Raw genomic sequence first — 27,820 nt, forward strand, 5'->3', positions numbered from 1 at the left:
TTAGAAATAAAAAAATAATAATTTTACTAGTGATTAAAAAGTAAAATAAAATAAAAACTGAAAGAGAAAAAACTTAATTCATCGCAATATGTATCCAATTGTCATTGCAGGGTTGTCAAAATTATTTCATTTACATGTAGTTTTCTCATAAATAAACCATCGCCCACAAAAAAAAAGAAAGCATAAGTAGCACAAGCAACATTTCAAAATGAACTACTCTGGTAATTCCAAGATCAAGTTTCTACATTATTGTATGCTTGCAGAAATTACAATTTCATCTTATCTTGACATGACATAGCACTTTCAGAATGTAGGGTTCTCCTGTACTTGTTAAAAAATCCATATCTAACAGAAATGTACAGTGACTTATCACAAGAAAATCAGATGAGAAGTCTTTTTACCTATGACAAGTCTTTGTACAATTCATAGGGGCAACCCTTATGCCTTACCCCAAAAAATGACCCCATTATTATAAGGCACAAAGAATGTGAAACATGTATCTGTTATGGAAAGTCAGAATATTGGCAAATCTCAAGATTTACTGGAAAATGTCTGAAATAAATGCAGAAAATCACCAGTATATTTCAAGAACAACCAAGCGCCTTTATCAATACGCTTTGGGAAATCATAAGATTAATCGGTAAATGTCCAAAAAGCAATATATTTCTTCATAGTTTCGGGCATTTACCAGCTTACTTGGTAAATGTTGACAGTTACTGGTAAAACCTAAGATTTACCAGATTCAAACCTGTACTGTAACATATCCATCATACAGAATCACAGAAAAAACTAAAAGAATAATCTCTTTGGTTTTCCACCGTGATAAATTTTGAATCTATGAAAAATATTTTTTAGTCTTCAATGTTAATAATGTTGCTGCTTTCTAATCTGATGACTATTTAAAAGTATTTTTCTTTTTAAACAGCTAAACGTCTACAGGCATTAATAATGTATAGTGCAAAAGTCAGATTTAATGTTGTCTTCTGCAAAGTCATGCTTATTGAGTTAAAAAATAAAATGTGTGTTACACAAAAACATATTTTATAAAACCAAGCAAAGATGAAAAAAGGAAACCCTGAGTTCCATCTTACCATAATTTTCTATTATCTGTTTAACAAATTTAGGCAAACTAAATTCTAATCCTAAATCAATGACCTTGTGGTCTGCTTGAAGGTATTTAAGAATGAAAATCAAACCTGTTCGAAAAAAAACATCAGTATTGCACGGATTTTTAATATGCTACCTCCAGGAACCAGGATCCTATATACGAGAACTCCTTTATCAGGGGCAAATTAAATATACTCTGGGTATTCGTCTAGTAGAGTTTATGGGACATATTCTAAGATTTATATCATGAACTATTTAAAGAATGATTTTATAAATAAAATATAGCTTGGTATTCATGAACTCTTCTAGACTGCTGTTGATGTCTAACTCTTTCAACGCTGCAGACCTTTAATCATGTCTAGGAAAGATAACTCCACTCAAAACTGCACATCATTATAGTAGTTTAGGGTGGATAACTTCACTTAAATCATTCAGACCACTAAACTTATTGATTATACTAACTTGGATCCATTTGACTGGTTACCATGGGGGTAGTGTTAATGTAGAGTTACTTGGTGCTGAAAGAGTTTACAGCAGAATATACAATAACATTACTAAAATAACTCCAAGTTTTGTGACTAGGGCCCTCTAGTACACATGAGTACTTGAGCTACACATTAAACATTTGAATGTTGATCTCAGTGCACCCATATGAAACAGGGTACTTTGCTCCATCCTCTGAGATGTGCTATACAGGGTCAGGGAGGTCACTGGGTAAAGCTTTTTTTGATGGACACTTTGGGAAACTGGACAGTCAGCTCCTGCACCACCCGGGTATCAATCTGGGAACAGAAGGACACATCAAGCAGGAGGAGATTCTTGCATGACTGAAGCAGCTTTCTCAACGATGCTGGGCTCACCATTCTAGTTCCTGCAAGACAAAAAAATATATATATATAAAGAAAAAAGAAAAAAGAGAAAAGAATATTTCAGGTACTTAAAAAGGTAGAATAATTGATTACAAATCAATTATCAGGACGTTTCGGACTACAAGACCTTCATCGGCTGAATACAAAAAAACAGTGATATATATATCACTGATTTATTTATTAAGCATGACATCGGGTAGAAGAATTCAGAGTTGGTTCTAGGCCTACTAGGAACCGGGTTACCCGATTTCTGGAAAGGGTTAATTACACCGTTTTTTCCCCTAAAGCACTACAAACTAATGCATGTGTGTTTGTGGCTGTAGGTCGAAATAATCAAGTTATAAGGTTGTTGTACATCACGGCTGGAGCAGTGGAGAAGGGAAGGGAATGCAAGCCAGCTGACCTACAGGCACCTTGTAGACAATATACAAGGTATGAATACTTTTGAATTAGCATGTAGACATCTATTTCTTGTAACTTTTTTTGCCTCATCCACAAAAGTTCAAAGCAAAACTTTTGCTACAAAAGATTTTTCCTAAAATTCTTTGTTGTCGAGAAATTTCTAGAAATTATAAATTTCCACTGGAGTATGTAATCTTTTGACTACAACTATCTATCTATCTATCTATCTATCTATCGTCAGTGCTTGGAAATTCTGGCCTGTGATTGGTTAAAACCTCATCATTAGGAGCAAAAATAGATTGAACTATTGCCCTAACATCCGCTAAACAAAATACTGTAAAGCGATAAATATTTGCGACCAAAATATTTGGTGAATAACACCCATAAAACCTATTTTGCTCCAGAAATGTTGGGGACCTGTTGTACTGGTAGTAGTATATTACTTCATTATATGCACAACACTAAGATATTCATGCCAATTTTGTTAATTTTGTTTTATTTTATACGCAAAAAAACGCATAATATATATATATATATATATATATATATATATATATATATATATATATATATATATGAAAAAACTACAATTACAATTACAATAAATAACAATCATTTTAAATGATAAACTGTAAAGTTGTAATGCTGATAAAGCCATAAGCTGAAAGGTTTTACTTTGTATTAAACACAACAAATAGGTTTTATTGCCAGTAAGAACTCTCTCACTTTGATACTGTCAGTCTTTTAGAAGGACTGAACACACAACCTATTTAAGGCAGTACTAGCTAACTCATCTGGTAAAGTGTGCCTTTTCCTTTCCTAAACAAGGGAAACAGATTGTACTGCAGCCTTCTACTCATTCAACAATATCTATGTAAGGCAGTGTAGCTCCTTTAAGCATTTTTCTAAAGAGGGTAATGTGAGGATGATTTGCAGGGATTTGCCTGGGATTATTCAGAATAGGATTTCTCAAATTGCGTTTAACTTCCTCAAGCAGGTAAGACTTGTCCAAAGAAAAACAGTCTGATTTTTTTTTTTTGAACAGGGGAGGTTTCCTCCTCCTTACCTAGAAGGTCTAGATGTTGCAGGTTTGGGCAGTTGGCTGCCAGCTCCTCCACATCTGTGTCGCATACAGTCCTGTTTGCTGTGACAAAGAACTTGCGCAGCTTTGGAAGGTGGCGAGCCAGATGCACGAAGCAGCCAGTGCTGCTCTGCAGTGTGGAGCACCAGCCGAGGTCCAGCTCTTCCAGTAACCGGCACCCTGACACCAGCTCGCTGATTCCTTTCTCTGTAATGTTTTTACACCTCCAGATATCCAAGGATTTTAGATTTTTGCTCTTTGCACTTAGCATGCTAGCAATCACATCATAATCCTCAATCTGAAAAAGAACAAGAATGGTTAACACCCATTCATTTACAGATTGAAGACAAAAAAATAAAATAAATAAATAAACAATTAGGTTTAACTGTGAGAATTGGAATAAAAACACTAGACACTGAACACCAAAAGGGCTGAGTTATGAGAGAGCTGTTCCTAATAAAGGGAGATCAAAGGGGTGGATGGAGGGGTCTTCATGATGATCTTGTCTTTATAGCAAACTGATCTACTTTTTTGATTTTTAAATTTTAAAAGTACATTCATGATACTCCCAAGTTATAGTTAATGAAAAATCAACACCAAACCTAAAAATGCAGATACAAATTACTTTCAAATGATGATCTGCACTGTACTATACAGTCAGAGACAAAAATATTGGCAGCCTGTGCTTATTATACCATAATTTGAGGTAACAGATTAAGGACAAGCATTTAGTAAACTTTAACCACTGTTTAATAAAACTGAAAAAAAACAAACAAACTTATTTCATTTAAAAGCATTTGTTCAAGACAAATGTCTTGGCACACCTGCTTTAGTATTGCATGTGTCCTCCTTTTGCTATTTTTTTTTTTTTTTTTTTACAGCTTTCAGGTGTTTATGATAATTCAGTATGTTACATCTTGTTAGTGAAATCTGTCTTGCATAGTTCCTTCAGCTCAGACAGATTGGATACACAATGCTTGGCTACAGATTTTTTTAGAACAGTCCGAAGCATTTCTATTGGATTGAGATCTGGTGATTGCGAAGGCCATTCCAGAACTTTTATCTTTGTTTTCTTCAAGAATTCCAGCGCCGAGTAAGCCGTATGCTTTGGGTCGTTGTTGTGTTGGAAGATAAACATCTGCCAATCAACCTACGAGCAGATGGTATCATTGTACTTTGTAGAATGTTTTGACATATGGCTGCATTCATTCGATCTTCAATCACATCAATGTTTCCAGTCCCTGACCTGCTAAAACACTCCCATCATGATCAAACCACCTCCATGTTTAACTGTAGGTACAAGGTTTTCTTTACTGAAGGCTTTCCCCTTTTTTTTCTCCAAACATACAGTGGTCCATTTTTGGGGAAAAGTTATATTTTAATCTCACTGGACCAGATCATTTTGTTGAAGAATGCTTCAGATTCCTGTTCATATTTCCGACGGTTTGTTTTTATGAATTTTCTTTAAAAGCAGTTTGCAGTGAGGTTTACGTGAACACAACTCTTGTATGACTCTTGTATACAACTTTGTTCAGGTGCCTTTGTACAGTTCTTTTGCACACTATTATGCCTTGATGCGTCTAAATTTTTCTTTAATTCCTTTGCTGTTAATCTTGTATTTTATTTTTTTTTTTACCTACTGTACCCGTAATCTTCTTTGGATGTCTGTTTTTTTCAAGAGTTTCAGTTGAATTTGGTCTGTGGTACCTCTTTGATTGTTATTGTGAATGTGGATTTGGGTATTCCATATTTTTAAAAAATGTTCTGTGGCCATTTCCTTTGTTGTAGTTTGCTATCAGTGCTTTCCTCAAATATGAATCCAACTTATTTGTCTTGACAATCATCTGCTGTACTGTCAAAACATTCTTCAACAGATGTTGAAAACAATTACCTCTTTTTCTGGCTACTGACTGTATAATGCAACTTAGTTACTGTGTAATGGTTTTCAATCAATTAATATATTTTTATTAGTTTATAATATATTTAAATTAGTTCTATTCAATTTTACAGTCTTTTAAGGTAAAGGTGCCAATACTTTTGTCATGAACAAATATTTGAAATTGCTTTTGTTTTATTTCTAAAGCTTGTTTGTTAAACTACCAGAAATTGTGTATTTTGGTCTTTATCATATTCATTAGTGGCTAGTGTTCAACAAATGCTTGTGTTTAACACGCTTTCTTGAAGGATCTTATATTAAGTGTAGGGTGCCAATACCTTTGTCTGTGTCTGTATGTATTGATTGAGGTTTGATGGATTATGTAAATGGTCACGTGTGGATCTTCAGCTTTGTTGGTCATGTGATCAGGATCTTTGTTGAGCCTTTTAAGGAAGATCAGACTGAGGGTACAGGATTATTGAAAGTCTACAACAAACAAAAAAATCTTAAAACTATGCAAGTGAAATACTATCACCCCGAACACTTTCTGGAGGATGGCAAGTGTGTGGTCATAGAGGATGATATTGAAAAAAAAAACTCCAAGTCCCTACCATGACACAGCTGCCAAGGTTAAGGTGCCGAAGGTCAGTGCAAAAAGTCAGAATGCTGAGCAGGGCTGTTTGCTGACACCAGGAAACACATCAGAAGCAGGCATGTAAAATGAAACAAAGAGAAAAAAGAGGTCAATTAGGCATTATAGGCTGTCAGTAGGTTCTATAAAATACTACTCCAGGCTTAGCGTACAGATACCACAAATGCTATTTAATGAGTCTCCCGGCTCCCAGCCCATTGATTACCTTGCAGTCAAGGAAATCATTACAAGCCCCAAAGTAGTTGACCAAGATATGAAAATGCATGAACTGCAGCCACCATGGTCCCTTGGCTGCTTAGTACTCTTCCCTGAGGAAGACCTTTGGAAAATGTGGGAACCCTAAGTAACAGTGAAGAAAGATAAATCAGCAGGAAAGATCAGTGCTATCCCAGAAGAGCAGTGGCAACTCTGATATTCACCGATCAGCAAGGCTGACAAGACTGTCAATAGCGGAGCCACACACAGGGGCTCATCGAGTGAATGCGACCTTAACCTGTCACAGGGTTCTAGTGACTTGCAGTAGTGTTTACTGAGAAGATTCTAATAAACAAATGCATAATAACACCTTTTCAGGGTCAGACTCTCAAAGCTTTTTTAGTCTTTTATAGTGTCTTTCTGGGACATTTGTGGGTTGTTATATGAGTTATGATCAGGGTTTAAGTAGCCATGTTATTACACTGTAACAACTGGGTAATGTTCTATGTTCCAGCATGGTAAGTACTGTATAATTACATACACAAGGTCTTGTGAACTACATCTTCTTGGTAGCTGTGAATACATGTTAACAGGCATAGTACTGACTCAATGGCATTCCAGTTAATTGTTAAACAGCCTAGTTTTTTTCCTTGAAAATATGTGGTCTTTTTGCGTGGCAGAACCAGTGTGCAAGCTCCTGTTAAAAAAAAAACTGCAGAGTCCAAAATGCACCTGCCCGGACTCAACTTATTTATTTTTTCATCTCTATTTGGAAAAGGAGACAGCATAGGAAAAAGGCAAGCAAGGTTCAATTAAGTTGTTGTTTTAAATGACGATATAATAAGCAACCTCCTGTAAGATCGCTAATAACAAGATAAATACCATGGCATGCTGTGCGGTTCCCATGATATATACCACGCTTTTAACCACCCCAGAAGTGGTATATATCATTGGAACCGCACGGCACAAAGTGGTTTATACTGCTCATAGCACGGCTACCTGTCAATGGGGGAATTAAAATAATTAAAATACATTTTAAATTAAACAAAACCAGAAATTTATATTGTGTATACATCCGCAGTATACATCCACATTGAATTTAATTTCATTTAAATGTATTGTTCACTTATTAAAAATAAATTGCACGTCTCTGTTTATTGTGAATTTATGCATAGAAAGTGGCATCTTGAAACTTGAGTACTGAGCACAAGCTAATGATGTTGCTGGCATGGGCGGAGTTTCAAATAACAGGGGACAGTGCATCAGTTTCTCAGACCCTTCAAATCCAAGCCGGTAAGGCTTTAAGTACATTAATAGCCCATTCTGTTGGGTTTTTTTTTTGTGTTTTTTCAATCTTAGTTTTCTTCTGTTTCATTTACCTGTTCCTCATCTGCTGTATGTGTCTACTCTTGACAGTTGCTGGTGCACTTATTTTATTTTATTTATTTTTTTTCAGGTGGGCTGCTGTCTTCACTATATATATATATATATAAAAACATATGAATGAATTAATGAATGGAGTTCTTATACATTCTGGTATTTAATTGGTTAATACCTGATCACATGACCAAAAATACATCCAACTGTTGCTACCCTGAGTTCTTCTCTACACACAACAAAGCAAAATGGCGGACAACACAAATTAATTACAAAATATATTACAAAACAAAGATGCTGCAAACACTAAAATCATCATAAAATCATCATAAAAACGTCGCTGTCTGTCTCTCAAAGACCCATTGATACCAGGGCTTGCAATACTTCCACCAAGTCTGACTGCCAACGAGTCATCTTAAAGTCATTTTTTTTGCATGACTATGGAATTACCTATTGTTCATTGTTTTGTTTTTTTAATGCAGAGGTATGCCAGGAGTTTCAAATATACACCCTGTAGAAACACATTTAATAATGATACTAGTGTAACTTAACCATGCACAGTCACTTAATATCAAAACCACCACCGAAACTTACCCAGCTGCAGCAATGGTGGTCCTGAACTACTTAATGTTGTTGTTAACTTGCATAAGAAGTAATGTATTGTCCTTTTTGTTTGCTAAGGACACCTCAAGGGTATTTATTACCGTAAGCATTAAAGTTATAAAACTAGCAAAGAATTTCTCTGATCAATAATTGGCCTTGTCCTGGGTGCAGTTCCTCACTAGTTTTATACCATTACTTTGCGAAAAGACTGAAAACGTTTAAGCTGTTTAAATATTAAATTATCTTTGTCTAACTTCGCCTAACTTTAAATTAATGTTATTTGTCTTATTTGTTCAACTTCGTTCTTTTCACAGTTGTAATCTGCTTTTATTTTGCGCCGTCTGTCCCTTTTTCTCCCGAGGCTGCAGGTCTTCAGCAGTGCTTTAACTTTATCTTGCTGTGTTCTGCAAATTCTCTCTTTTTTTTTTTTTCTTTTTTATTAATTTACTGACCACTACTGCCTGTTTGGGGTAATCGATATTAAATATGCAATACATTGGGTCTTGTACATTTTTTTTTTTACTTGTGCAACTTTGCGGTGGACTTCTCGTGAATTGTTTTTTTCTTTTTAGAGAAATTAATTGTCTGTTGCCAGTTTAAGTTTGCAAAAAAATTATGTATAATTAATGGTAAATGTTCCTCTTTAGACAATAGGAAAACACCAATCAGTTCGCAATTGATTGCGCATGTACCAAAATATGACATTGTACCACTTTCTGCCATTACATGAGTCAAGTTGTGGTACGCATACCACATTCTCATGATGTACCACTTTCTAACACTACACCAGCTCTATAGTCCAGATCATGGCTTCTATCAATGTGAACAACAACGTCCACAAACTTGAACTTAAAGGGGAATTATAATGCAAATGAATATATAACCATTTCAATAGAAAACATGTTAGCTAAAGCGTTTGGCGTATTTTCAGCCTCTCCTTGAGCAGTACATCATATGAAAACCGTTAAAACAAATGAACATTGAATGTATTGGAGCTCTCTTCCATCACGCTCTGTGTGACATCATGTCGTTGACTCGCTCTATAGTCACACATAGTATTCTATTGAGCGTATGTCCCATTCCTATATTATGTAGCTATTGTTTTGTTATGGCCGCCCTTTGTTGGTAAAGGCTTAGGCACACAAAAATACTTTTTGTTACTGTTTTTCCTTTTGTTATTTTTGCACCCGGATGCTTTGCATTCTGACATAATTCACCCTGCCAGTGTCGTTCACTGGTGTGGGGGGCTGTCAGTGATATTACGTAACAGCGGCGCCAGAAAGGTTCCAATATGGCGGCGGCCTGCATTTCCAGCTGACCCGGAAAGCTGACAAAAAAATGGCCAAACGCTTGACTTTTTAACAACATTGGTGCAGCGAGACGCATTTGTTATTATTATTATTATTATTATTTATTTATTAGCAGACGCCCTTATCCAGGGCGACTTACAATTGTTACAAGATATCACATTATACACATTATACATTATTTCACATTATTTTTTACATACAATTACCCATTTATACAGTTGTGTTTTTACTGGAGCAATCTAGGTAAAGTACCTTGCTCAAGGGTACAGCAGCAGTGTCCCCCCACCTGGGATTGAACCCACGACCCCTCCGATCAAGAGTCCAGAGCCCTAAGCACTACTCCACACTTATCGATACAGAGCATTTAGACAGCCTTGTTATTTTGAGTACAGTTCCCCTTTAAAGCTTATCTATAAACTTCAGGTACATTCAAACGGTATTCCAATTCCAATAGAAAAGAAGATAGTGACAGACATATTTAAAAAGGCATGCAAATAGAATAACCTAGCTAGAAAAAATAAATCAAATAATTTTTGGTATTTTTATTTTTTGTGCATTGTGCAGGGATATCAGACAATGTTTGTTAGGTAAACTGTTCCCCCACTACTACCACTAGTTGAATGACAATTGATTTGAGTTTGTTTCAAGGACTCAGACTCGAAAAACACACGCTTTGAAAGTTCTGCTGACGAGCTTGTTATCACGAATGTTAACCTGAGCTTTAAAGCCAATTGAATGAAAACAAATTTTTTGCTTCTCACTCATTGTGAACTGATACTGTAACCAGCTGCACTTGGTAGTTGCGAATTAATGAATGAATGAAAAACAAACTAAATAAACCTAGCTCTCAGCTGGAGCACTAACTAGATCTCTTACTCGAGTTTCGGTTTCTTTTTGTTACTTCTTCTTCCTTACGCCTCTATACCCCCCATCACAAAAGTATCAGCTAAGCCATTTCTATCTAGGTGTTATGAACTTTAACAAGCAGTTAACCAATTGGATTTTTCATGGGCGTGCATAGATGCGAAAACTTGTGACATCTAGTGGTCAACCCATTACACTGCAGCCAGGGAACAAGCTCTTCTAATTCTCATATTAAGTTTGATTCTGCACCACAATAATCATATCGGTCTGCTTTTAAGAATCAACCACTTATAAGAATCAAAACACCGGGGACGGATGTGATTCTTATAAATGGAGAGCACTGTATGTATGTATGTGTATATATATATATATATATATATATATATATATATATATATATATATATATATATATATATATATATAATTAGGACTTTTAAGCAATTAAAAAAATGAAAAGCAATTAATCTCGTGATTAAAAATCTTAGTTTTAACTGATACAAATTACTGAAGGTAACATTAGCTGTTTCAACACCTTGGACTGCTTTACCGAGGGTAACATTAGCTGTTCCAAGATTAGTGCTAATTGAGGTCTTTAAAACGAGTCAATGTCATAAATCAGCTGGGGAATATATTCCTCTGCTTTTATCCGAGACAGGGAGGATTTCAATGAGCAACACAGTGTATCCAGATCAGGCTCCCTCTAGGAACAATGCTTATTTTCTGTTCCCACAATACCCCCACAATATGCCACAAGGTTTAATTGATTCTTCCTACCTCAATTTTTGTGCGATATAGTAAGAGACGTCTCAAGCCCACCAGTTTGGAAATGTGGTTGAAAGCCTGAGGATGCAGTCTATCACAGGAGGAGAGGTTCAGTTCCTGAAGGTTCGGGCACATCTGAGCAATAACTTCCAGACAGGCCTCATTCAGGAAATGACAGCATGCCAACTCAAGGCACACCAACTGGAAACCGCACACTTTCAAGAACCTGCCCCAAATAAGAAGAAAAACAAAATAAACCCAGACAAATAGAAAAGAAAAACATTTGTACTAAACACAGACTTCCATTCATACAGCAATTTGTGAAACACACACCTATTATTTAAAAATGAGTTGTCTGGCATGCAAGTATTATAATCTCACAAATTATTTTCAATGGAACTGCAGTGGTTTTGTGCTTAGGGGGCTGTGGTTGGAGGGAAGATGCAATTGTATAAGCCAGTGGTTCTCAAACTTGTTTGTTCGCGGACCACCTGAATTTCTTTTTTTATCTTGGCAGACCACACAATAAACAGTATAACTTACCTTTCTTTGTTTTAATGTGATGGGTTAGCTTGTTTCTGTGAGCAAAGTTATGTAATGTTGGGTGTAATGTTAGTTAGTTTTAGCCTCAGGTCAGGTTCGGCATTCATCCTGCTTTTATATTTAGACTTCAGTGCTGCAAGTGGTGAAAATCACATCTCGCACAGGTACGCAAATAGCATCAGAAAACTCACTGCATTGTATGCAAGTTCTGGGTGCTCTTTGATTCTCTGAATCCAGAATTCTAGTGAATGTCTTTTAAACTCACAAGAAAGCTCCAATAAGTGCTCTTCTTCTTTAGTAGAGAAACCAAGGGGAAGCTCACTGATTTCTATACTGAATGGGTCACGAATCCAGTTATTGGTTTCGGCTTCTAATGGAAAGTAATCTTCAAACTGTTGTTTGAGAGCAAGTAGGTGTTCTTCGATGTCCTTTGTGTTGCCATTGTTGGTAATAATGTTAAAAGCTTCTTTAGTATAATAAAATTGTATTTTTAATGGTAGCTCAATGCTATTTTTCAAATATTTCAGTACGCCTTTCAGTTTTTTTATATTATTATTTTTCTTTTAGAAATTGTGAGTTAGTAAATGGAAAATATCCACATAAAATCACAGTTGTAGAGGGGGCAGAAATTTCAGCTTCACACCCCATACGGTCATTTCTTAAAAATAAATAAATAAAATAAATTCCTTCAGAAATTCAGCTTTTATGAGCCTTTTCAGAAGCAGCTGTCATAGCTGAAATAGTCATTAAGCCTGGTAAATAATGATCTATTCAGAAACAGCAATAAATAATTATACAGCTCACACACAATAAGAGTTTAAACAGGTAAGGAATTAAATATTCAAAAAATGTATATGGTATATTATTTTAAACAGTCTTTTATCAGTTGATTTTCTACACAAATAATGTTGATGGTATAACATTTAGCTTTAATAAAGTTAAAAGGCAGCAGCATTTAGATTGGACCCTGTTTAGAGTTTTAAAATAGACCCTTTATACCAGTTTTACTTAGTTAAACATGCAAATGTTATTTCACAAGAATGTTACTTAAAACGATGTATGCCAGCCATGTCATTTACTGTATGCCAGTTGATTTTCCATGCACAACATGGGAAAAATCAGGTGGAGCAGAACGTTTACGAAGGGAATCCTGTGACTGTCTCTGATCTATTATATTAGCACTAACCTGCAGAACCCCGGCACAGAGATTGCTCCCCTGTTTCCGCTCCAGGACAGATTGAGTCTCTGAATCAGGGTGCAGCGCGACTGCAAGTGGTCGAGAGCGGCATCGTTCACTCGTGCCCAGTATGGCTGTAAACTCAGCTGGATGTATTGCAGGGGGTCGCAGCAGTGCTGGTACAGCAGCTTACAGGTCTGTGCCAACCTGCACAGGTCTGGGAGGGTGAGATGATCTAAAAGCAGCTGAATCAACTATAAAAGAAAGGAAGAAGTGGAAATGATATATTTGTTATTGACTGCATCTACGGTACATGCTTACAATACTTTGCAATGTTCTGTATAACTTTTAAGCATGCAATTAAGCACATATTCCAATGAAATCATTAAAACGCAGACTGATTACCTTTTGACATATTGCTGTGGCAGCAAAATTACTTAACCCTGGAACCAATTAGCATACTCCTTTCAATGTCAAGCAGTGTGTCTGTGGACTTAAACTTTGTAATAAATCCCAGAGGGAAAATAAATGGCTTGCTTTTGGGGAGATGGGTTTAACTCATTTTAAGACACTTTCTAATGTATGCAGAGTAGAACCATCTGGAGATATAATAATTCACATTGGATATCTAGAAATTGTGCTTAAGAAATCAGCAGATCAGACACTGTAAACATTTATTTTCAAGCACATTCTGTATTGTAGACATTCTGGCAGAAAATTACAGACTGGCCTTAATTGTGGGTAGGACACGACATGTGATCATATACAGTTGCATAATAGAGGATTTTCTACATTTTATTTACATTCAGTATTTTCTGAATTCACTTCAGCTGCTGTCAAAATGAACAACTTGAGCTGGGATCAAAGTTAAAGGATGATGCTGCTATCCTGTTAGCGCCTTAAAATAATAACACAAAATAAACCAATAAACCAAAAACAACCTTTAATTTGTTTATTTTCTTTGGTACTTCCTATGAAGGGCATGGAATGGCAATACCAGACAGTTTTCTTAACTAATTTATTATTATTCTCGTTTAAATTGAGTTAGTCTATTATTTTATATTTCAGTCATCCCAGTGACTTTAAAATTCAGAAGTTGGGCTCAAAAGGGATCTCAAACATACCTCCTCCCTAACTTCAGCTGGTACACCAGAGTTTAACTATTTACCTGTCACCTGTGTAACACTCTTTCCCCAGTGGATGTAAAAAAGACCACATTTATTGGGGCAGAGTGTTGTGGGGGGACAGGTAAATAGTTACACCAGCTGATATTAGAGAGAAGACATATTTGAGGCCACATGTATGCTGTAAACTTCTGATGTGATGACACAGGAAACAGTAAACAAGATACAAAGTAAATCGAAATAATGCATTAATTAACAGAACTGTGACATTTCAGACCCATACAGCTTAAGGCATACAGTGGCACTGTAATTAAAATGTTATCACTGCCTTGGTGACATCCATATGAACAGCTGTATACAGTACTTCTGTGTATAGTGTCTTCAAAGTTTTTAGTTATATAATCTCAGATACACAGGTGTTTATCTGTATACCAAACAGACTCTGCTGTTTCTGAGCATTCTTAAAAGTGCTTGATTTCAATGGACCCAGCTATTGTCATCCCTGATGATAACTCATGAAACACTGAAAGAGAAAACCAATTGGATGCTGGGATGCATTTTATTGGATCTACATTGGCAGCCTTCAGACCCTTAGCAATCCTGCACTAATCCTCTGCAAAACAAACGTGGAGACTGGAAACATATGGCTAGCATGCATATGTTATTATTTGTTTTCTTTATTTTAATTAACTAAATGATGGGTTTTCAGACCTTGAGGGCAAATCTCATTAATCATAGCTGGTCAGGAATATACGGTGACTGTCATAAAACTGCTTTGTCTTTGTGTAATCAGGCCCATTACTGAGCTGTCATAACAATTTAGGATTTTAAAACCTGCTAGAAACTGACAGGAGTGGTTTCTGCCTTGTGTTATTTTTTTTTCACAGAAAGCATACATTTACACTGTGTAGAACACGGCATCAATAAAATACTACCCTTATTGTGTTGGGCAACACATGTGCCTAGGCAGAAGTGAAAGAATGATTTTTAGATCACAGCACACATTAGGACAGCTGTGTCGTTGCTATTGCTGTTTGAAAGAGGGGTGAGTGAAGTGTCATGAAAAACAGATTTTGGAGCTAAAAAGCTAAAATCTGATCTACCTAGTAAAGCTTATTGGCTTGCACAAACACAGTTTTGGAACCATTTTCTTTGTTTCTAAAGCCAATCTATATGAATGGCACATAATGCTGGGACTAACATATGTTTTTCATGTTTGAATATTCTTTCCAAATTTAAATAAATAATATTCAAATTGAATATATATACACAGTCACCTCCAAAATTATTGGCACCCTTGATAAAAATGAGCAAAAAAGACTGTATAAAATAAATAATACCAGTACTGAGCTATATTGTAATTTTTCAACATGTGGAATATATTTGACTTTATTAATGATTCAATGGAATCAACCAAAATTACACATTTCTCAAATTATAAATTTATTTCCAAAAAAAACGAAGTGTCACAATTATTGGCACCCTTGTTTTCAGTACTTTGTGCACCCTCCCCTTGCAAGGATAACAGCACTGAGTCTTTTTCTATAATGTTTAATGAGATTGGAGAACACACTGGGAGGGATTTTAGACCATTCCTCCATACAGAATCTTTCCAGATCCTTAATATGCTTCGGTCTGCGCTTATGGACTGCCCTCTTCAATTGAAACCACAGATTTTCAATGGGGTTCAAGTCCGGAGACTGAGATGGCCATTGCAAAATGTTGATTTTGTGGTCAATTAACTATTTCTTTGTGGATTTTAATGTGTGCTTGGGGTCATTGTCTTGCTGGAAGATCCAATTGCAGCCAAGTTTCAGCCTCCTGGCAGAGGCAACCAGGTTTTTGCCTAAAATGTTCTGGTACTGGGTAGAGGTCATGATGCTGTTGACCTTAACAAGGGCCCCAGGACCAGTGGAAGCAAAATAGCCCCATAACATCAAAGATCCACCACCATATTTTACAGTAGGTATGAGGTTCTTTTCTGCACACGCATCCTTCTTTCGACGTGAAACCCACCGCTGGTGTGCGTGGCCAAAGAGCTCTATTTTCGTCTCATCTGACCATAGCACCCGGTTCCAATCGAAGTGCGAATGCCGTTTAGCAAACTCCAGGCGCGTACGTTTGTTGGTTGCTCTCAATAAAGGCTTTTTCCTGACAACCCTTCCAAATAGCCTATTGGCATGGAGATTTGGAGACTTGGTGACCCCAAGATGCAACCAAGTTCTGTAATTCTCCAACTGTGGCCCTTGGATTTCCCTTTGCCTCCCAAACCATCTGCCTCACTGTGCGTGGGGGCAAGACACACTTGCGTCCTCTACCAGGCAAGTTTACAACTGTTCCAGTGGTTTTGAACTTCTTAATTATTGCCCTAATAGTGGTAAGTGGTATATTTAGTTTTTTAGCTATTGTTTTGTACCCATTTCCTGATTTATGAAGTTCAACAACCATTTGTCTCTTTTCATTTGTGAGTTCTTTGCCTTTCCCCATGGTGATGGATGACAAATGGATTTCATATGCGTGGTACCTCATTTTTATACTCCAGTGAAACAGGAAGCCATGGAAGGCCACAATACAGTTCCTTAAGACTGAGATGAACTTAAAGAAATAGAATGTTAATGCAGATTTCATTTTGTTTGATTTTATTTATAAGAATCTTTAGGGGTGCCAATAATTCTGACACCTATCTTTTTGAGAAAGTTTGTTATTACTTGTTAATAAAAAACTTTCTCTGAGCAATTGTATTAGAATAAAAGAATATGGTTTTCCCATATATTTGAGCATAAAATATAGCTCATTACCTGTGTTGTTTATTTTATACGGCCTTTTTCACTCATCTTTATCAAGGGTGCCAATAATTTTGGAGGTGGCTGTATATACAGAGAGAGAGAGTTCTGGTCACCTCGCTACAAAAAGGATATTGCTGCTCTAGAAAGAGTGCAAAGAAGAGCGACCAGAATTATTCCAGGTTTAACTCTTTGCAGTCCATTTATTAAGTGCGTGTCAGGCGCTGAGGTCCAATTTATTTTCACACGCGCAGTTAATTTTAGACGTGCTGTTTAAAAGTATTTTTTTTCCACAGTCAAACGGGTTTAAAAGGCCCTGCATATCAACAAAGCACTCACTAGGCATCTCCAGCCCCGCCCCACCCTTTCGTTCGCTATAGCTTTAACATATGCTAATAAATAAATAATAATAATAATAGTCGTACATACCGATCAATCATCTCCTGATCACTTGTTTTATCACCAAACGCCTCAATAATACGATCCAAGTCATTACTTTATTACTATAACATCTGAAAAAAGCTCTGCAAATGTCTGTGATATTCTCTGAGCGCTGATGCAGTCACAGCCAGCTTGTTTCCTTATGGCCGCTGTTATCTGATGCCAGGGGCAAGTATGACTAATCATGAAATACGGCCATTTTTTTTTTTTTAGGCTTGTCTCGGATCCTGTTGCTCCCACTCGGCCATTGAATGGTTTTCTCTGCTTTTTCCAGAGAAAAAAACGACTAGAAACCCGTTTTTTGCGTCTTTTTGATGATGTCGGACAGGGACCGGATAGGAATAATTGCAATGTCGGACCAGGTCCGACATAGGACCGCAAAGGGTTAAAAGGCATGTCATATGCAGACTACGTGGCAATCTGATTCAAGCATTCAAAATTCTAAAAGGTATAGACAATGGCGACCCAAGGGACTTTTTCGACCTGAAAAAAAGAAATAAGGACCAGGGGTCACAAGTGGAGATTAGATAACGGGGCATTCAGAACAGAAAATAGGAAGGCACTTTTTTACACAGAGAATAGTGGGAATCTGGAACCAACTCCCCAGTCATGTTGTTGAAGCTGACACCCTGGGATCCTTCAAGAAGCTTCTTGATCAGATTCCGGGATCAATAAGCTACTAACAACCCAAACAAGCAAGATGGGCTGAATGGCCTCCTCTTGTTTGTAATCTTTCTTATGTTCTTATATATATATATATATATATATATATATATATATATATATATATATATATATATATATATAATCAACCATAAATATGCAGTAGTTAAATCTATACACAGAAAAAATTTAAGTTGCTTAATCACTGTACCAACTGTACCACTGTACTATTGCGGCAAAGACAGAACAAAATTATTAAATTTGCATTTAACTTTACAATAAACTTTTCAAAGTAATAATTTATTATCTCATGAATGCAAAATGTAAGAAGCCAAGATGTTGGAAGCCCTGCAAGGCAAACTAAATTAACATTGTTGAAAAATAAGATCTACAGCTGTAATAGGAAGCTAATAATAATTTTGAAGCAGCTTGTTCCTACAGGTGAGCTCTTGCATTGCCAAGCTACAGGACTGTAACGGCATGCAGCTGCACCATCTACACTACCAACTGTTTGAAGAGGAAGTTATACTAAGTTGTATCCAATACACAACATGTTGAAGCTCTTCAGTAAACCATAAAGGTCTGGTTTGAAGAAACGATTTTGTATTATTTTTACTTCATAAAACTAAAATAAATAAATAAATAAATAAATAAGAGTAGTGCTGGATATTTTAAATGCCGCGACTTTATTCTCTCGTACGTGATTCTCGTTTGCCAGAGTCATTAAATGAAAACAGTGCAGAATGTACAAAACAAACAAACGACAGCAGTGAAGGGAAAAGCAAAATAGATACATTTCAGCCAAACTGGCTGAAGATTTACCCATGGCTGGAGTTTAATAACAGTAAAATTAGCTGTTCAGTCTGCAGTCTCTATGCAACTGTAAAGTTTACTGGCCATTGTTATAAAACATCTACATTATTGAGACATTCTAGTAGCAGTACACACAATGCAGCTTTGAAACAGAAACATGAAGTAAAAATGCTCTGTCTCACAGTGATGAACAGCTGTTAGGTCTCCTGAAAGCAGCTTATTTTAAAGCAACACCAGTGATAATGATGATGTAGTAAAATATATATAGTTTTTTTATAAGCAAAAGTGCCTTTTTTTTCCCTCAGCACACAAAAATGAAACTCAATCCCTGGAGACTTAAAAATAAAATCCAAGATGGCCGCCGGGTGAAAGTCAAAGCGAGGCTTGGTGCGTAAAAAAGTATTTGTTACATGTTTAAAATATTTTTTTGTGTTTTCTTTATTTCAGATATGTTTAAGTTAGATGAAAACTATTTACAAAAGTCGATTTGATTTTTTGATAGTTACAATCAGAAATTATGTTTGTCCACCCTCGTGTAAGTGGATAACTACCGAAAGCCAGGAATGCATCTTAGCTATCGAAAGCCAGGAATGCATCTTAGTTCAGTTGACGCCATCTCACTATCTCGTCACATTCGCACTCTTCCCAACCCACCCACATCATGTGATCTCCACGTCCCAGATGACCACCTATGGGGAAAAATAGAATACTGTGTCTTTTGCCGGCTCACCGTACCTGGAGACACTTCGATTCTTCAAATGGAGGCAATTATGTGGAATTACTTTCTCTGATTTCTGACTACGACAGCATGTTACAATCACTTGTCAATAGCCACAGTATTCTCGGGTACCTGTAACAAGATTCTGAATGACTTCATCACTTCGGTGCCTCAGGTTCTGCTAGATTCAGAAGTACGTAGCTATGTAAACAACCAATATAACCAATGTGTTACATTTACTAAAATAAAATTAACAATAAAAATGCTTTTAAAAAGACCAAATTCCCAATGGCTTTTTTTTTTTCTTTTTAGATTCTATTGATTTTTTTGTATTACATACAAGACAGCCGCTATAATATTGTTACCTTTATTAAAAATGTGCACGGATTACTCTACCGATTAATTAACTAATGCCCATACATTAACCGATAAAAAATTTTAATCGATTGACAGCTCTAAATATATATATATATATATATATATATATATATATATATATATATATATATATATATATATATATATATATATATATATTTATATTTATTAATTAGTGCTGGGACGAACACTGGATTTTCATGTTCGGATATTCGCTCAATTTAAATATTTGTTCGGATATTCATTCGTTTTCAAAAAGTAATAAAAGCCATTATATTGCTCAGAATGCAGGCAGAGACTGTATAGCAGCAGGACAGGTGGGCGTGGCCCACGTTTGTGCCTGTGTTTTACAGCAAGACGTTAAAATAACACTTCAAAGTAGAAAAATATCACAGGAGTAAAGAATACGTTGTGTAGGCCTTACTTTACCCCAGTGAATTAACCTCTAAACAAAGGATGCCAAATAGCAGTTCAAGTTGAACATTGATTTGTTTATTCCTGAAATAAATAGTACACCAAGTTGACACTGCATTTCAGAGGTCACGTTTACACAGAATTCTGTGATATATATGCAGGACATTTTAATAAAATGCAAAAAAAATAACAGCAGTGCGTTTCTAAAACGCAGATGTAAAAGACAAGAGATTTTCATCCCTATCCAACAATTTCATTTATATATCATAGTAGTTTTATGCAATGCAACGAGTAAAAATGGTTCCACTGCTCCCTGCATCCTCTTTTAAACAAAAAAGCAACTGAGGTCTCAGTATCCCATGTAGCACTGTGCACGTCCATGGTATTAGAGCGACTGTATCAGAGCATCTTACCTGTTGACACTTAGCCAAAACACATGCTCAAAAATCATGGTTTTAAGACCAAGGATGAGGCCTGCAGGGTTTCTATTGAGAACTAATCCGACATCTTTCCTGCTTTGGCAAAACTTGCAGCAATTGCAGTTACGATACCTGTATCTTGTGTACCAGTAGAACAGGGTTTTAGCTGACTTATGACAATTTCAATGGAATTATTAAGACTTTGATTTGGAAAGAGCATGAGTAATTTTTTTGACTTGGGTTGTAAAAGGAAAATGTAAAGAACTTTTAAACAGCAAAACTGTAAATAGTTCTGATGTTGACAGCTACCCGCAGAGACATTGGTACATGTTCTACAACACTGATTTATACATAGTGAATGGGGGATTTTCAAAAGAAAACGTTTCATGGTAAGCTTGTCTTTATGTCTATTTCTACTACCATTATTTATACTGTGTACTGTTTTGCATGTTAACTTTGTTAATCTGAAATAGTTACATTAGAAAATATCTATGTTGATGCAATATGCAGATGTTATGGTTGAAAACGCAGATTTTGAGATGGTATGCTTTTCACAAATGCACATTTTTAAAGGCTAGCGTGACCTCTGCCGCATTTTATTTATTTATTTTACTTTTTATTTTAAATTCCTTGCTATTGCCGTTTCTTCACAGTAAACAGTGGCCATAGACACGTTTTCATAAAGTAATAACATGAGGTTTACTTGTGCCTTATTGTAGCTGAACGAAACCAAATAAAAACTGAAATTCAACTTTAAACACTTCAAATAAAACAAAAGTGGAAATGACGTTGTAAAAGAAGGGATAAAAGACTCACCGTTTTGGTTCTCGTTTATTACATTCTACATAACAAAGTCGCAACAAAAAAAATATATAACATACAATCTATATAAAAATCACTACACGACATTTACAGCAAGTTGGGCACTGTTTAAGCCAGGCATTTCTCGCATACCACGTGGCGCTCTTTTGCATTTGCCCTGTTTGAAACTGTAGCGCAACTTTTGGCGAAGTGGTAAATAAGAAATAAGTGCAAGGTATATTTGTAATTTCTAGCGAATACGAACATCTGATTTTTGTATCCGAATACATGTCAAAAAATATTCGTTAGAATATTCAGATATTTGTCCCAGCACTAATATTAATATATATATATATATATATATATATATATATATATATATATATATATATATATATATAAATATATATATATATATATAATTCAAAAACAGCAAACAGCTCTATATCCAAGGAGAATCGTTGTAACTAATTATTAAAAAAGTGAGTTTTCAGTTTATAAATTACTTTTCTATAAATGCGTTTTTTAAAAACTGTACCTCGTATGGAAGTTTATCAAAGTATCCATTATTGGTGTGTTCATTAATGGCTGTGTCTCCGAACTGCTTACGTAGTCTTTCTGCTTCATAAGCATCCTTTTCTTCTTCGCTGTCACTAAAATCGCTGATATCTATCAGGGGCATCTTGTACAGGGACAGTAAAGGCCTCTCCTTCACTCCACGTAGAACAACAGCATCCAGTTCCATGTAATACTCCAGCAGCGAGCTGTTGACTTCTAAACGTATTAGGTTGGTAGTGAAGTTTATTTGCTTGATGCACGGTGTAAACTGACGAGCCTGATGTGTGACCATTTTTGACGGCTCTCCCAACCACAGTACCTCCCATCTGAAAAAATAAAATAAAATACATACATAGTATTTTAGGAGCTTTGAGATATTTTAAATATTAAGATTAAACATCATTTGACTTTTAAACTTTAAGATATTTGGAATGTTAGTAACCACTCACAGCAAGAAGCTCTAACAAGAGTTTATGAATAACTTTACACTGTGCAGTTACTACTGACTGTATAACTACTGAGGCCAACAAGGTAAGTACTCTGTTTACTTACACAGCTTGATTGATAGTGGCTTTGATTAGTGCTGCAGCTGTCACTCTCTCACAGACCCACATATACAGTGAATATACATATACAGTACATGACAAACGCAGATAGAATGTAATGTTAAGTAGTAGGAGGCGCTGTGAATGAATAATATTTGTTCTTTGTTCTTCTAATCTGTATTGTGGATAATGTAATAATCTTTTTTTTTTATTCCATACATCTAGATCTGTATTATAGTAACTATGTAAATATGTTTGCTGAATGATTAGGAAGTTGAGGGTGATGTTATTTTTTTATATATTTTTTATATAAGAAAACTTGCTTCCTTCTGTTCTGACAATGTTCCCCAACTCTGAGGATTGGTTTTTCCAGCAGGACAATGCTCCATGCCACACAGCCAGGTCAATCAAGGTGTGGATGGAGGACCACCAGGTCAAGACCCTGTCATGGCCAGCCCAATCTCCAGACCTGAACCCCATTGAAAACCTCTGGAATGTGATCCAGAGGAAGATGGATGGTCACAAGCCATCAAATAAAGCCGAGCTGCTTGAAGTTTTGCGCCAGGAGTGGCATAAAGTCACCCAACATCAATGTGATCGACTGGTGGAGAGCATGCCAAGACGCATGAAAGCTGTGCTTGAAAATCAGGGTTATTCCACAAAATACTGATTTCTGAACTCTTCCTAAGTTAAAACATTAGTATTGTGTTGTTTAAAAATAAATATGAACTTATTTTCTTTGCATTATTCGAGGTCTGGCAACAATGCATCTTTTTTGTTATTTTGACCAGTTGTCATTTTCTGCAAATAAATGCTCTACATGACAATATTTTATTTGGAATTTGGAAGAAATGTTGTCAGTAGTTTATAGAATAAAACAAAAATGTTCATTTTACCCAAACACATACCTATAAATAGTAAAAGCAGAGAAACTGATAATTTTGCAGTGGTCTCTTAATTTTTTTCCAGAGCTATATACAGTGCCTTGCGAAAGTATTCGGCCCCCTTGAACTTTGCGACCTTTTGCCACATTTCAGGCTTCAAACATAAAGATATGAAACTGTAATTTTTTGTGAAGAATCAACAACAAGTGGGACACAATCATGAAGTGGAACGAAATTTATTGGACATTTCAAACTTTTTTAACAAATAAAAAACTGAAAAATTGGGCGTGCAAAATTATTCAGCCCCTTTACTTTCAGTGCAGCAAACTCTCTCCAGAAGTTCAGTGAGGATCTCTGAATGATCCAATGTTGACCTAAATGACTAATGATGATAAATAGAATCCACCTGTGTGTAATCAAGTCTCCGTATAAATGCACCTGCACTGTGATAGTCTCAGAGGTCCGTTTAAAGCGCAGAGAGCATCATGAAGAACAAGGAACACACCAGGCAGGTCCGAGATACTGTTGTGGAGAAGTTTAAAGCCGGATTTGGATACAAAAAGATTTCCCAAGCTTTAAACATCCCAAGGAGCACTGTGCAAGCGATAATATTGAAATGGAAGGAGTATCAGACCACTGCAAATCTACCAAGACCTGGCCGTCCCTCTAAACTTTCAGCTCATACAAGGAGAAGACTGATCAGAGATGCAGCCAAGAGGCCCATGATCACTCTGGATGAACTGCAGAGATCTACAGCTGAGGTGGGAGACTCTGTCCATAGGACAACAATCAGTCGTATACTGCACAAATCTGGCCTTTATGGAAGAGTGGCAAGAAGAAAGCCATTTCTTAAAGATATCCATAAAAAGTGTCGTTTACAGTTTGCCACAAGCCACCTGGGAGACACACCAAACATGTGGAAGAAGGTGCTCTGGTCAGATGAAACCAAAATCGAACTTATTGGCAACAATGCAAAACGTTATGTTTGGCGTAAAAGCAACACAGCTCATCACCCTGAACACACCATCCCCACTGTCAAACATGGTGGTGGCAGCATCATGGTTTGGGCCTGCTTTTCTTCAGCAGGGACAGGGAAGATGGTTAAAATTGATGGGAAGATGGATGGAGCCAAATACAGGACCATTCTGGAAGAAAACCTGATGGAGTCTGCAAAAGACCTGAGACTGGGACGGAGATTTGTCTTCCAACAAGACAATGATCCAAAACATAAAGCAAAATCTACAATGGAATGGTTCACAAATAAACATATCCAGGTGTTAGAATGGCCAAGTCAAAGTCCAGACCTGAATCCAATCGAGAATCTGTGGAAAGAACTGAAAACTGCTGTTCACAAATGCTCTCCATCCAACCTCACTGAGCTCGAGCTGTTTTGCAAGGAGGAATGGGCAAAAATTTCAGTCTCTCGATGTGCAAAACTGATAGAGACATACCCCAAGCGACTTACAGCTGTAATCGCAGCAAAAGGTGGCGCTACAAAGTATTAACTTAAGGGGGCTGAATAATTTTGCACGCCCAATTTTTCAGTTTTTTATTTGTTAAAAAAGTTTGAAATATCCAATAAATTTCGTTCCACTTCATGATTGTGTCCCACTTGTTGTTGATTCTTCACAAAAAATTACAGTTTCATATCTTTATGTTTGAAGCCTGAAATGTGGCAAAAGGTCGCAAAGTTCAAGGGGGCCGAATACTTTCGCAAGGCACTGTATATATATATATATATATATATATATATATATATATATATATATATATATATATATATATTACATTGCACTATCGCATTGGCTGACCGTGTAATATGTGACATGCTCCTATTAACACCTAAAGGATTTTTTTTTTTTAAATTAGGATTACTTTGATACAGCGTGTTAAGACTGCTTTTGGTGTGTGCAGGATTCCCAAAGTTGACTAATCTACTCTCTGCTGGACATCATTAACACCTACACAATGTGAGTTGATTTCTTTTGACTGCTTCAGGATTTAGTAGGCCTACTTAGTCCTCCTAGGTTATTAAAGCAATTTACAAAGTACACATGTAACACACAAAGTTAAATAAACAAGTTTCATGTCGTTACTGTGTTCTAACGATGCTACTTAATTTAAAATAACTGTAGCAGGCTCTTATTATTGAACACCCCTTACTTTAAACAATTCAAGACTTTTAGTAAGATATATGTGTTGCTGTAAAATTGATTGTAAAATGGGGCTGTACAATCATTTTTAAAAAAGTCAATGGCTTAACTTACAGTGCAGTACTTAAATCATCACTAAAGACTGATTAATGTAACACAACTTTATGTACATATGATAAAATATAAATTATTAGGTTTATTGATGGAAGTGCTTCCAGCTAAATATGATTGATAAGGGGCGTAAATGGGACCTATTAGAGTTTACCTTACTTCTGCTGGTAGATTCTGAGAGAATGGGTTGAGTGAGCAGGCAAGGATCCGGATAACAGCCCCAGGGTGGTAGGTTTCAAGAATATCAATGGAGGTGGGGTAAACAGGCTCCTCAAAAGCAAGCTCTACATAGTCCTGACTCTGAAACTTTTCCGGTGTCCTTCGAAAGGGCTGGGGCGCACTGGCACACTGCTCCCACCATTTACCATACATCCTAAAAACTGCTGTCTGTGTGAAATCGCCAGAACTAGGGTAGACATTGGGCATCCCAGCCAAGTTCCACATGGTGTAAGACATGCTGTTCTCGCTGCCATAGTGAGAACTGAAGTCGACGATTTCTTTGACGTACTGTTCCACTTCGACAGTGAGAGGTAGCGTTCGCTGGTTGGATTCAATGGCTCGGCGACTGTTCATGATCTCTCCTCTTGTCCCTATCCTGGCCCGACGCCGAAGGCAGATATAGTAAAACATGCTCAGAACTGTTAGCATAGGAAACATTGGTATTTAATTTGAGTATGTTCAAAGCAGCAGAGGCAGCCTTGGTTTCTCTTTACACCACATGCATGTCCTGCAAGGTTAACAAAAGAGAAGACAACATATAAGAGCAGCAATACAAAATGATCCCTATTTGTAGAGCAGAAACTTGTGAGTTATTGCACAAAACACCTATTTTTTATATAACCAAACACAGGTAGCCAATGCATACCTTGGTTATTCCCCAGTTAAAATGCAGCCATAAATCCAGCTGTGGCTTACCCCGGCGGGTATAGGCTGATAAAATCGACCCCTTTGCAAACCAGAAGAGTCGATTTGAAACTCCTACCCATAGTAATTTGATAATGTGCTGTGTCCAGAGCCTTTTGCTCAATAGACATGTAAAACACTGTTTGGTGAATAACCACTGTATACACTGGGACGATGAAATTCGAGATGAACTCAACTCACAAACATAAACTAGGATGTGCCAGTCAATTTCTTCATTTTTATGTAGGATGTAATTGTTTTATATTGTATATTAACTATTGATATTGTTTGTTCAATAATACAGCATTTGTCATTTATTTTCACCAGGACTTATATTAAAAGATTTATTAAATTAAAAAATAGGCAAAGTGTGCAGGTCACCCAGAGCAGGACATGTTGAAGCACCTGTATTACAAAACAATATATATTCCATTTTTTTAAATACTTGTGCTCGTGTTTATCAACTTGAGGAAAACCTTTTTTTACAGTGAATTCTGAATTCTTGACGGAAATAAACTGCACAAATTCCAGGTAATGTGGTTGCTGATAACAAAAGACAGTAACAGTAGGCCATCTCCCTGCCCCTCGGTGCCCTAAACATCCATTTGATTTACTGTACGAAGCGTGACGTGGGGAAAACTAACGTTTGGAATGGTTTCGTTTTCATTTTAAATGTATTACCAGTGTCTAGCACTCAGTATAACATTTACATATTTTAATACACTAAACGTGACACATTTAAACCTGTTTCAATATAGTCACAGTTGAAATAGAAAATTAAGAAGAAAAAAATATTTAATGACAAAACTATGTAGCGGCAGTATTTTCTAATTCCCTAAAGTTTTATATAATTTTCAATGATACAGCAAGTTAAAGCAGTGTAGTCTGTACTCAGATCCTCAACAGCCAGGGCACTCACTTTCGTTTATCAAATCAAAACTATATGCATCCATGTGTAAACAGTTGTATTGTCATTGGTAGAATAGTACTTAAAGAAAACAGCTGTACCGGAACCTCACGGTAATAGCAGCCTTGTCTTAAGCATACATGTATATTTCTTCCTTAATTGCTGGTGATTCTGAATGTAACTCAATCGTGTGGTACTGTAGAACTACAAAGAAAATAATACTCACGACATCTCTCAATATCAATTCTGAAAAACAATTCACCATTTCTCCAATGCCTTGATCCACTGTACTACCGCAATCAATGCTGTCATTAAACCTGTTTCTATATTTATCTCGAACATCAACATCCTTCTATTTCCGGAAGCGTGGGTGACAGAGGATCTT

General features: G+C 36.3%; 1 protein-coding gene across 2 annotated transcripts; it reads right to left on the reverse strand.

Moving 5' to 3' along the window:
• On the reverse strand, positions 1-27,820 carry LOC117411574 (F-box/LRR-repeat protein 4-like). 2 transcript variants are annotated; one of them, XM_059025619.1, is made up of 8 exons: positions 27,698-27,820; positions 25,780-26,352; positions 21,913-22,258; positions 12,830-13,074; positions 11,113-11,326; positions 5,947-6,018; positions 3,445-3,757; positions 1-1,978 (listed from the first exon to the last, which is right to left on the reverse strand). In XM_059025619.1, the coding sequence occupies exons 2-8, from the start codon at positions 26,280-26,282 to the stop codon at positions 1,815-1,817; spliced, it is 1,857 nt and encodes a 618-aa protein (XP_058881602.1). In that variant the 5' UTR covers positions 26,283-26,352; positions 27,698-27,820; the 3' UTR covers positions 1-1,814. The 2 variants fall into 2 exon arrangements, with proteins under 2 accessions (XP_058881602.1, XP_058881601.1); XM_059025618.1 differs by having other exon boundaries at positions 27,662-27,820.

Source organism: Acipenser ruthenus, chromosome 6, assembly GCF_902713425.1.
Source record: "Acipenser ruthenus chromosome 6, fAciRut3.2 maternal haplotype, whole genome shotgun sequence".
Classification (NCBI taxonomy): domain Eukaryota; kingdom Metazoa; phylum Chordata; class Actinopteri; order Acipenseriformes; family Acipenseridae; genus Acipenser; species Acipenser ruthenus.